A 12,902-nucleotide genomic window follows, 5' to 3' on the forward strand; every position below is an offset into this window, starting at 1 on the left:
GAGGGATGGATAAATACTGTAAACTCCCAAGGAAGCCTACACCCAAGGAAGCCTGAGAAAATTATAAGACTCTGGATTTCTCAAATCTGCTAGGGTAAATAGCTGTGTGAAAAGGAATGCACACAACACTGTACTTTCAAGAACATTAAAGGTTACTGTGGTAACTTTGCAGAGACAAGGGAAATTCCCAATACTGTACTGGAGATAAAATAGAACGTACCTTCCATCCTTACACCACCACAAATATCCATCTCAACACACGCATGCAGAGCAATTTAGAACTTACAGAGGGGAAACCCAAGCAATACAGCTCCTCTGTTTTCCTAATCGCTGGTTCTTATAAGCAAACTTTTAAAAAGTGGTGCAGAGCAACAAGATTAGAACACAGCATGAAAGACTATCATGTGCACAGCCATTCAGGCTCAGCTGCCAAAGAAAATTATGACACGAACTCACGAACTTGGGGAAGACCCACTTAAAAAGGAGCGCTGGAGACTTCAGCTTCTCTGCTCTGTCTACAAGTATTCATTATCAAGAGTTTAGGAAGTTGCCTTATTATACCAAGGGAGGGTCTTTATCCACTTAGACTAGTGTTGTCTACTCTGGCCAGCAGCAGCTCTCCATGGGTCCCAGGCAGGGAGTGAGAGGCCTTTTCAATCACCAGCAGACTGGAGACACTTTAGCTGGAGATGCCAAGGATTGAAACGGGGACCTCCCCCCACACAAACACATTGGTCCATTTCTCAGCTTTCTTTGGAGTCTAAGCTTTTGTGTACAGTACGTACGTATTTGCTTTTGACCTGCACATCAAAATAAATCATGCATCCTATATAAAATGGACTGATGGCCCATAATGCGAATGCAATAAATTTGCTAGCCTCTAAGGTGGAACAAGGCTTGCTTATTGCTGCAACAGAGAAACATGGCTAACTTTTTTTGCTAAGAGGGATAGCAGAAAAGCATCTTTACATTGTCAATATGAGCCCCACCAAGTCTCTCTCTTTTTTTAAGAAACAAAATTGTGGACTATGACGTAAATTGGGCATATGTTAGCTTAAGAGATTTTGGTCTTGGTAATCCCCTTTACTAATGTTAACATCAGAAGCCTGGCTGGCAATTCCCACACTCAGAAGCACCAATCGCTCCTTGGTAAGGAAAAACCCACTGGTGTGTCCCTGGTGATTTTTGCTTTGCTTTGTTACTGGAATTTAAAAAGAAGAAGAAAACCTACGCACATCTTACACTAACACAGATTGCCACTTTGGCTTCTGAAAGCACCTTGAGTACAGCAGACACTCTTCCCCCGCTCAACACATGAAAGGAAACAAGCGAATTCTGCTTATCCTATTTATTCTGATGAGCCAATTAAAAACCCAAGATGCTGCAAGTGGAGGTGCTCTCTTGAATGTTGATAGAGGTGAGCTGCAGGCACAGTGCTCACAAAGCCACTGTCGTGTGGATTAAGAGGGTCACTTCCTCACCAGGCTACTTGCCCACACATATTTCCCAGTTTCTGCACAACCCATGACCCACTCTGCCACGGTGCAGGGAAATGTGTCCACGCTTATCATACCTAGCAAACATTGCTTATTTATTATTATTAATGATATCCATCAGTCACGTTTTTGTATTCAAGCGTGCCTAAGACTACTTGCACAGTAAAAATGAAACCAAGGCATTAAAATCAGATTTTTTTAAAAGCAACAAACAAAAACTAAAAAACTAAAAGGGACAAGAGCCCATACAACCCAAAGGTTGAGCACAATTAAGGGCTGCCGACATATCAAGATCCCCTCCCAATTAAAAACCAATGAGCCAGGGTAAATGGGAATGTTCCTGCCTGATCCCTAACCAGAGATGGAGATTGCAAATAGGGAGCCACCACTGAAGAAGCCCACTCTCGTGTTAACAACAACAACAACAACTTTATTATTTGTATCCTGCCCAACTGACTGGGTTGACACCCTCCATAGCTCCTTTTGGAGAGAATACACAAAGGAGGTGCCTGGGTTGGTTCATACATTGTGAGGCAGACTTTAAGGCAAAGAGGTTATACTGCTTGCATTTTTAGCCCACTGTTCTGCCAAAGATGTCAGGGAACCACACAAGGCCATGCCCCATTTTATCTTCACAACCTTGCAAGGGTAGGGTAGGCTGAGAAAAAGTGACTGGGTCCAAGGTCACCCTGTGGCTCCAGGGAACAGAATGAGGTCTAGGTCTGGGCTGTGCTTGGAAGGACACCTATCTGGGAACACTGACATATATCAACTTGAATTCCATGGAAGGGAGTGAGTGAGTTAAATACATAAACAAATGGCCATGGGGAGATTGGAACCTACATCCACCCAGCCCCAATTGGAACCCATAACCACACCAGAGGTGTGTGTCTGCATGCAAGTGAAGCAGGCTAGGTGTGCTAGCACACAACATTAGCTGAATCACTAACACAACTTCGACCTTTGAACTCAGCGGGACATCTTTATGCAAACTGCTCTGTAAGAGTTGATGCTTTCATCTTTAAAATGGGAATAACAACTATCCTAACGTTGAAACACTAAACAGAAGCAGCATCTACATAGAGCAGGGGTAGGCAACCTAAGGCCAGATGCGGCCCAATCGCCTTCTCAATCTGGCCTGTGGACGGACCAGGAATCAGCGTGTTTTTACATGAGTAGAATGTGTCCTTTTATTTAAACCGCATCTCTGGGGCATAGGAATTCGTTCATTCTTTCCCCAAACTACTATAGTCCAGCCCACCACATGGTCGGAGGGATAGTGGACCGGCCCACAGCTGAAAAAGGTTGCTGACCCCTGACATAGAGAAACTGCCACCAAGGGATTATGTCTTTGGGCAAAATGATTCTGTGTGGGTAAGAACTTTATTTTACTTGCCAATTGCAAGAGCATCACTCTTTAGTCAAAAGTCGCAGGATGAATAGTTAACGTACTTTGTGTGGCGCTACAGAACCTCCCCAAACATTACTTTGGTCCCAGGACAAGTCTGAAAGCATACATACATTGTGGCAGCCTTGCTTTAAACTGAACAGATCTAGTCCAGATGAAACACCAATTAGTAGCCCTCAATACAGTCCACCAGGGAAGGAATGTCTAAAATGAAATAAGACTTCAACGAAAATGAAGATGTTCACCCTTAAAGGAAGGCTGATGAAGGAGCAGAGAGAACAGGGGTGGACTGAAAGGATTCAAGGATTAAACACCCAAGAGAAGGTGGCTTCTGCAGACACCAAAATTTGTCCTCCCCAATCCAAAGCCCCTCCATCACACTAGCTAAAAAGGAATCTGTAGCTGCTTGTCTTTACAGTGGGGTGTTGTATCTAGGTCACTACCTTATGACAGTCTTGCTAGAAAGGCCTAAATGGTACTAGTTCATCTACACGCATTCGCCCTTTTGAAAGAAAAAAAAAAAACAACTCTCTCAGTTTTCAACCACCACCAGAGCTTCCATATCCAGTCACCTGGAAGAGCTACCTAGCATCTACAGATGACCATATGGCGAAGCAGTTTTGGAAGCCTGTTTTATGGCTTTTCTCCTTGTACTTCACAGAGAAACATTAGAGGGAATCTTTCCCCCTGTTTTGGGTCCCCCACCCCCACAAGCAAGGCCACCAGTATTCCAGCTATTCATGATTGACAGATGGAAACTATTTTCCATGGCTTCCTTCTGCATTTGTATGTTTCTCCTCTGGAGCAAGCAAAGACATATTTACCATCACTGTAACATAGTTTTTTTAAAAAAAGGTTTAATGAAGCAACCATCAAGACATACTTCATCCCCCGAAGAGGTAACATATTTGTCTATTCGTCAATGACAATTCTGAAGGCTCATTGGCTTTGAACTTCAGCGCCTGACAAGTTTCATGTCAATGCCCAGGAAAAAGTGAGAGACTTTAGCAGAAAACAGGTATAGCAAAAGGAAGCAAATGTGACAGAGGTAGGTATGAGGCCTGGGGCCACCACTAAGAAGGAAAGGCAACTGAATCGCTCTCCAAAAAAAGTATTGGCTCCAGGTCTTGACCACATGATGTACAATGAAACTTGCTTCTTCAAAGAATAATCTTTTGCCAGATAATCCTCATGCATGAACTTCACAATATTGTATAGCCTTTTCCTGCATTCATTAAATCTCCAATAATTTCAGATTTCAAACAAACAAAAAAGCCAAGGATTTAAAAACAAAAAAATGAAACACTTAAATGAGTCTGAAGCCATAGGATATGCATTTTCTTTGAGACACCTCACAAGTAAGTAAAACTTGCTACAATAAATGAAACTTGTGTTCCAGAGAACGAGAGACAGTAGCCAGAAGACTCTAATGGAAGATGCAACCCATGGACTCCCACACATATTCACAGTGCATCGCTGAAAAAGTTTGGAGCCAACATGTTATATTCACTGATGAACAGTAAACCTGCCGACATCCAAACCAACTCTTCACTCCTGTGAATTAGTCAGGTACCCAACGTGAGTAAACATACCAGCCAACTTTTAATTTTTTAGAAAAGCATACTAAGAGTGAACAAAATGACTAACTTTAACAGGGTAACAACACACTTACCAGAAAGTCTCTTATCGCTTCAGACTTTCCCATCACATCAAGAGGACACACAAAAAACACCAAGAGACACCCAAAATCCCCTAGCTTGTCACAGTCTCGTTGAACACATTAAAATTTTCTCTGCTCTCTTTAACTTCACTCAGACAAAACAAGCAGTACTGGCACAGCAAACGTTTTTCACAATAAGTCAGACATGCAATTACTTTTTTTGCCAACTGATTAACACCAAGAAAATATAGTTCACCAGCGATTAGAAATCTATTTGATATCCGCAAGTCTTTAAAACATTTTTTTGAAATCAGAAACCAATTTATATTGTCTCGTAGAACATCTCCCCTTCCACCACTGTTCCCCATCCACACAAAATGAAAAACATTAACCATTTGGTTCTTACATTCTCCAGAGACACATCTGGGGGAAATGACAACAGCAAACCAAAAGGATGGGAGATTTCAATTTCCCAAAAAGAAAATTACTTGGGCAGCAGTGCACACACATTTAAAGCAATTCGAAACACGCCTGGTGACCCCCTGCCTCCAACATGCAAAAGGGAGAAGACCACCCAAACAAACCGAGAACTTTTTGTACTTCTCCCCACAGACTCGCCAGCCAATTAGAATTCCAAACAAACATTGAAAACCAGCGCTCAGCAAACTCAAGTTGGTTTATCAGCTCAAATGGAAAGTAAAGCACAAGACCACATGCCTTGGCCTACACATCAACTCAGGAGAAGCGGCCCCAGCAAGTACCCCCAGGATGCAGCCAGAGGCTCTGCACCTTAGGACCACATCTGCACACCCCAAACAAGGCACAGGCTTCCACACCCAACAACGCCTCTTGCCTTTTATTCCTCCAGGCTTGAATACTCATCGCTCATGTGCCAGAAGTTAATTGATATTGACAAGGAAGCAAAAAGGGGAGGGGGTGGATGGCTGGATCCAGCCAAACCCAACAGATACACCCCAAGCTCTTCCCTCCCTCTCTCCCACCCCACCCCCAAATCCCTATAACATAAGCCCATGAAACCCATTCTGATCCTTACCTCCAAGGCTTCCATCGTGCTGAAGCTGGCGATCGCAAATCCATCAATTAAATCCTCTTCCTGAGAGCTGGATTCTCGCCTCCTCCGCCTCGGAGGTCTGGCGTTCCGGGCTGCAGAAGCCTGGCTCTTAGGATTTGGGCAATTTTGGCTGGTATTCTCCTTGCCCGGGCTGTGCTCTCTCTCGGATGCCGAGGAAGGGCTCTGATTCGGGCGGTCCCTGCCATTTGGATCCCTTCGCCTCACGCGGTCCCTTTGGGACCGAGATTTCCTGCTCTGTCTGATTTTCCCATCCATGTCAAAGAAGCAAAAACAAACACACAAAAAACCACCTCAAAAATGTATTTCAGATCGAAGCGTGGTGGGTCTTTTCTCTCTAAAATACCACCCTAATATAATCCAGCCTGTCTCTCTCTCTCTCTCTTTTCTCTTCTCTCCTTCAGGCTTATAAAATCCAAAGGAAGGGGGCGGGAGGTGGGGCGGGGGGGGGATAGAAGAGAGAAATGTAATCCAGCAGACCTCTGTGGAAAGGAAAGGGTGATCCGATGGAGGGCAGAGGAGGAAGAAGGGGGTGGGTGGGTGGGGGAATTAAAAGAGATCCAGAAGAAAAGAAAAATGTAAATCCAGACGAAGTGACCTTGACAAATCTTTTCCCCCTCCCTTGCAAAAATAAAATTAAAAATTAAAGAGAGGTAAGCCACGCAGCCAAACAGTGCAATTGATCTCCAGTTCGGATCTGGTGGGAGAGAGAAAGAGCCAAGCTTACCCCCACACTCACACACACCCCGTCCAAAAAAAAAATTATATAAAAAAAAATCACCCCCCAAAAAACTGAAACACAAGAGACAAATCCAGGAGGTCGAATCCAGGCTTGGGAAAAGGAAAATAATAAATCCAGGACACCAGCAGAGCCGATGTGAAGAAACAGAAGCGGTGGTGGTGGTAGTGGCGGCGGCGGCTGCTCCTCCGCGACGAACCCTCCCCCCTTCTCCTCCCCCCTCTTTTTTTTTAACTCCCTCCCGCCCCAGGGCAAGCAGCGCCCCGCCCCGGGTTCGAATCCTGCCGAGAGACGAAAATGGCAACAAGAGGGTTCCGGATCCCGCGCTCGCGCGCGCGCCGCAACTTTGTTGCGAGGAAGGCGAAGAGAAATTCCCTGGCGCAGCCTCCGCCTCCTCCTCTTCGGCGGCTGCTGCTGCTGCTGATCCTCCTCCTGCCGCCGCCGCCCCCCTTCAGCTCGCCGCCCCCTCCTCCTACAGCCGGGCCCGGCTGCTCCCCTCCTTCCCCAACTTTCCCACCCGCGGCCGGCGAGCCTCTCCGCCCTGCCCGCCTCCCTAAGCCGGCCACCCTCCTCCTCCTCCTCCTCCCTCCGCCGCCGCCGCCGCCACCAGCAGCAGCAGCAGCCGCCCTGCCCGCCTGCCTGCCTGCCTTGTCACCCGGAGAAGCTGCGCCTGCCTCTCCGCCTCCTCCTCCTTCCCTCGCGCGCCCGCTTCTCTTTCTCTCTCAGGCTGCTGCGCCGCGGCGCCGGCTGCTGCTGCTGCTGCTGCTCTCCCTCAAGCTTCTCCTGCTCGCATTCCGCCCCATTCTCATTCTCCCTCTCGCTCCTCTTTTTTTTTTTTTTTCCTCCTCTTCTTCTCCCCCCACCCACCCCACCCCACCTCCCGAGCAGGCTCAGGCTTTAAGCACCGCCCGGCCGGCCGCGCATGAGCAGGGCTGCCAGCTGCGCGTCATTCCCCGGCGCAGGCCCCGAGCCGGCGGCTTCTCTCTCCTCTCTCTCTCTCTCTCTCTGTGTCTCTCTCTCTCACGCGCGCGCTCGCTTCCCACTCGCACGCACGCACTCCCCTCTCTCTCCAACACGCCGCCCCCCCCAATCCAACTCCCCTCCAACAAACCTCCCGGGTTCTCGCTCTCTCGCTGACCTTACCAACTCCCCAAGGAGGGGAGGGGAGGAAAGGTTAAGAGGACCCGCGTCAAAAGGCGGGGGGGGGGGGAAGGTAAAAGAGAAACGGTAATTGGTGTGTGTGTGTCCCCCCCCCCAGGTTGGGGAAAGAGGGTGAAAAGAGGGGAGGGCAAGCGCACACACACAACACACCCCTCTTGCCTTTAGCATTTCTGCATCCTCCCTGGTTGCAGTCGTTTCTGTATCCAAAAGGGGAAGGCAAGCAAAATCGTGCAATTCCTGGAAATTGAACCCCCCCCCCCCAAAAAAAAACAACAACACGTTAGGAGAGGGGAAAGAATTAAGGAAAGTGTCGAGCTACACACGCACACACACTTTGAACCCCCTTTGCAATCTCTGTAGCTTCCTCATGGCAATCATTTCCTTCATCTTGCAATTCTTGGAAGGATCTCAGGCTGCCGTCACTTAACCGGAGAGTCTTAATCCCACTGAACTCAGAGGACAGTTAAGTCATTTTAGACTTTTGCACTTGTGAGGGTCTTTTAAAGGGGAGGCGGACCCTGGACTTTTCACTGGCTTCAATAGGTGTGTGGCCGTTGAGAGGCCCTCCTACTTACTATCCTGGGAGGGGGCTTGGATTTCTGCCCCACCATGTCTTGCCCTGAGGACTCCACTGTCAGTGGAATCAGAATTGTAGAGCCGGAAGGGTTCCCAGGGGTCATCAAGTCCAACCCCCTGCAATACAGGAATCTCAACTCGTTCCCCATCCAATTTGAAACCATAACTGACACTGCTTGGCTTTGCAAATGTGCTACCAGTTTTATTGCTGCGGGAGCCAAGTAGATCTTACAGAATTGCAGAATGAGAAGAAGCCTGCCTCTTTTATTTAGCTGCAATTTGAGAAAATACAAAAGGGAGCAGGGGAAGAAGAGAGTAAAAACAAAACACCCCGCAGCCCACAATATTGGTGATAACTAGGTATTTAGAAGAATAAATTATTTGCAAAAAAATAAATAAATTCCTATGGAGGTGATGATACCCACACCAAGCTACCCATTGCAATTTTTTGCTATAACAAGAGAATTGTCAAGATTACACCCACCCTCCTCTGCAATAAAGGAGACATTTAAAATGTTGGGGTGGGGGGAAGAGAAGTAACAACCTCCTCGCCTTGCCATCTGTATTGAGTGGCACATTTGTTTCAGAAGATGTCAAGCTAACCATTGCAGATACTGGAGCATCTAAATGGGGGAGTGGGGTGGGGAAAACAAACTACAATAAAAGCAAGCAAGCATTTGGGGAGGACAGATAATACTACACAAACCCTGACACACTGCAAATCTTTTTTATATGCCATTGACAGCCACCTCAACAAGGAAGGGGGCATAGGAGACTCTGCAATTTTTCTTGTACGGGAGATGTCTCCCAATCAGGTGAGGGGTAAAAAAACACCAAAAAACACACCTATTGCTCAGCTGTAGTCATTAATAATACTCCATGGGGAAGAACAGGAGCATTTAAGGTCAGTATTCATATGGGGGAGGTAACCACTACCTTGCAATTTGCTCATTCCTTCACTGAGTGGTAGTTTTGTTTCATTTTGTTTACATAAAAGCTTCCGCCCCAGTCTAAAATAGAGCTGCCCTTACGGAATTCAGCACGGAGAATGGGGATACAACTAGTTGGCTCTGCCTGTCATTGGCTACACTTGTTGGGCTCCCTGTTGTCCACTCTACCAGTCCTAATGGGCACCAGGCACCGCTGAAGAGACTTGTCTTCGCGGTTTGAGTTAAGGGTCTGGGGGCCTTGTATGGGGACACCTTCACACTTTGGGGGACTTCATGTACTCAGACAGAACTTCTCCTTTGTAAGACCCTTCTGTGGAGTGGAGCCCTTGTCCCTTGGGTCCTGTAGCCCGTCTTCTAGTAAAGGTAAAGGGACCCCTGACCATTAGGTCCAGTCGTGGCCGACTCTGGGGTTGCGGCGCTCATCTCACTTTATTGGTCGAGGGAGCCAGCGTACAGCTTCCGTGTCATGTGGCCGACATGACTAAGCCGCTTCTGGCGAACCAGAGCAGCGCACGGAAACGCCGTTTACCTTCCCACCGGAGTGGTACCTATTTATCTACTTGCACTTTGACGTGCTTTCGAGCTGCTAGGTTGGCAGGAGCAGGGACTGAGCAACGGGAGCTCACCCCGTCATGGGGATTCAAACTGCCGACCTTCTGATCAGCAAGTCCTAGGCTCTGTGGTTTAACCCACAGCGCCACCTGCGTCTTCTAGGGAGAAGCAAATGCCACTCCCCCCTGTACCTAGCACCCATAAAAGCCCAAGACCACATCCACACTTTGCATTGAAAGCATTAGGGTACCACTTTAAGCAGTTGTGGGTTTTCCCCAAAACATCATGGGAGCTGTAGTTTGTTGACGGTGCTTTACAGAGCTACAGTTCCAAGAGCTGTCCCAAGGGGAAACTGGGAACTGCAGCTCTGGAAGGAAAATAGGGGCCTCCTAAGAACTCTCCGCACTCTTAAACTACACTTTTTAGGATTCTTGGGGGAAGCCATGACTGCTTAAAAGTGGGCATCATAGTGCTTTAAATGTTTGGTGTGGATGGGAGTTATACACATTTCCTTGGACATAAACCCCGCTGAAACCCCAGGGACTTAAAAAAGTAAGCTTGGGGCTATTATGGAAGAGAAGCAGTTTTCTGCATAGCAGATAGCTCGCTTGCAAAAACGCTCCACCCGTAGATTGTGATCAACTTCAGAGTCCTATACAGTTGTAACGACTTACCAGTCCAAGGATGGAATGTGGCTCTATTGTCTAGATACTGCTTTGCATACAGTTGGTCTCGGGTTCAATCTGTGGGATCTCCTGCCAGGATTGGGAGAGAATCCACCTGCAATTCTGTGCCCTGCTGCTAGTATGTATAGAAAAGGCTCATTTAATTGGACCTCTCCATTCTGACTTGGTATAAGGTAGCATCCTATAGTAATCTTCCCCTTTCCAACCAGTAAGCAAGGAGCAAATCATTGGCTATAGATGTAAGCACTCTTCTTCTTCCTTTATATAGCTTAAAGGGGGCTGGGGTAGCAGCCATAAGGAATGTTGGGTAAAAAGGGCTGGGCTTGAAGCATAAAGACAAGCTGTTCAACAGGTGTACCTATTTCTCCTTATAATTGGATTGAGTTGAGGTGTGTGGCTTCTGTTTATTTAGAGGTCAAAGTCTTGCTCATTGAGAACTTGATCAATGGTTGTGTTTGAACTAAAAATGGCTTTCCTTACTCAAGACACAAGGTTCATAGGCTGGTTTTTGCTGCTGTTCTCAAGTCCTTCTTAGGCAAATTGCTTGTAAACAGCATGCAAATAACAAAAGTACGGTAGCTAAAATAAAGGTGAATATCCCCCTCCCCATACCTGGTTGGTACATGTTGGTACATGTTTATTAGAATTAGAATTCTAATTTATGCAGGCAGTTGGATTTACACCCGGGGCTGTAATTATTTTGCATTAACTCATTTGGAGTGTAAGCATTTGGTACATCTTAACCCCAGGAAATGTTTGGAGAGCTCTGCCATCACTAGTATTTGTCATCCGGAGCAGTCACATAGCCCCTGTTTTGGTTTGAGACTTTCTATGTTGTAGTAGTAACTCCTATAATCTAGATAAGGTTGGTGAGGATGTCTAGAACCAGATCTATAGAAAAGAAATGGAACAGGGGAAGATGATATCTGGAAAAACATACCCAAGGGATAGCAGTCAGTATCTCTTGTTGGTTCCCTTTCCCCTCTCCACTTGAATGCAAGGCTCTTAACTATTTTTATTCAAAAACACAAAAGAGCTCCTGTTTTGTTTTGTTTTGTTTTGTTTTGTTTCAAAAACCCTTACAGATTTCACTTCTGCTAACGGTGCCTTAGGCAATTAGTAACACTCTTTGATTGATGGATGGATTGATTGATATTTAAAAATAGTAGCACTTAGCTTTGTGCAGCATGTCAGGGTGCTCAAAGTGTCTTGCGGTGTCTCGGAATCCAAACAGCCTTGTGAGGTAGGACAGCATGTTCTTACCCCCCCCCACTGCAGTTGGTGTGCTATGGGTCAGTAGTTTGCTTTAAGGCACCCTCCCTCCATTTGGTGAGACAAAAAAACCCCCCCAAAACAGCAGAGGTACATTTCTGAAGTTGGGAGCAACTGACTCGCTGATTGGTCCTATAGTAATTATGCTACGCTGGCCAAATACACTTGGAATTACCAAAACTTGCAAGCTCAGAATATTACTGCTGTTTTGCTTTCCAAGCCAGCGCCTGGGGGGAAATCTCACTTCTCTGTGCTGTTTCTGACCACATATGTGAGACTGCTGGGAAATAATTTCCCCCAGACTAAATTGTCCAGTTACAAGCAGAGCTAGTAGAGGATGTAGCCTGGGGAGCTGGTTTGGCGGGAGCCCCAGGGGCTACATAGAAAGGCTTGTCAGGCTGTTTTGTCCCCTCCCTTCCCTTAAGGTTTCCTCACCCCTATGCTTCAAGATTTATTTATTTATTTTTTAAAAAAGCTGGGAATTCTGAAGTGTTGAATGCTAGGCCCTTCTTAGAGAAATGCACCATCCTGGCTCGTTGTATTTGCCACTCGACAAGCTCCTGTCGTTGAGTGTTTTAATTTGAAAGTGGAGGCAGAAGTTGTGCTCCTCGGTCTGTTAGGGGGCAAATCGGCATTTTGTGTGCAGCTTAGCCAAAAATCACACATGCCCTCCAATGTCATCTGTCCTGCAACAAATCCTATAATCATTTCGGGCCCAATTAAGCAAGAAAGACAACTGACTCTCTAACCACTTCCTTTGGTAATTGCAGGCTAGCAGGAACTGGCCATTTATCTGCTCATGGGCTTGGCTGGACTCTCAGATGAGATGGGATTTCCTCCTCCCCCTTCCCCCCTCAGTCACCATTTCTGCCTGTGTCTTTGAAGTGTTTTGGCTCGGAAGGCTTTTTTTTTTTTTAAGGAAAAGTCTGTGAGGTTTGCAATGCTTGACCTGCAAAGGCTATGAAGGGTCATCAAAAGGGTGAAGGAACTAGACCTTGAAGCCAAAGTGTAGGGAATCTTTACATGCACTTGAGACATAAAATAAGCTTCATTCATTATTGCCAGAGCATAACACAGCTTGTATAAGGATGCCCCCTGACTCAGTATTTTGCAGGAGAGCAACACAAGAACTTTAGGTTTCCACCTTCAAAGTGGATTAAGCTGCTCTGTTGTTCCGTCACAACAAATCCACTTTTGCTGTCGTTGTTAAAAGAGGGATTTCTTCCAGATTCATTTTCTAATGTACTTCTCCAGCACTGCACAAAGTGTAGAATGAAGAAATGATTAACAGGAAGACATGTAAACAACCTGC

At 46.5% G+C, this 12,902-nt stretch overlaps 1 protein-coding gene across 7 annotated transcripts in view; it reads right to left on the minus strand.

Moving 5' to 3' along the window:
• FBRSL1 (fibrosin like 1) overlaps nucleotides 1–6,851 on the minus strand; it is a 791,959-nt gene extending 785,108 nt beyond the window's left edge. For 4 of the 7 annotated variants that reach the window (XM_083476383.1, XM_083476387.1, XM_083476381.1 and 1 more), the window contains exon 1: nucleotides 5,619–6,850. In XM_083476383.1, coding sequence (XP_083332509.1) covers nucleotides 5,619–5,912 — 294 coding nt within the window. In that variant the 5' untranslated portion in view covers nucleotides 5,913–6,850. Of the gene's footprint in view, nucleotides 1–5,618 lie in introns of all 7 variants that reach the window. The other 3 variants (XM_083476390.1, XM_083476382.1, XM_083476388.1) reach the window with 3 other exon arrangements.
• Nucleotides 6,852–12,902: the final 6,051 nt, after the last annotated feature.

This window comes from Podarcis liolepis (assembly GCF_965112155.1).
Source record: "Podarcis liolepis genome assembly, chromosome: 15".
In the NCBI taxonomy this organism is placed as follows: Eukaryota; Metazoa; Chordata; class Lepidosauria; order Squamata; family Lacertidae; genus Podarcis; species Podarcis liolepis.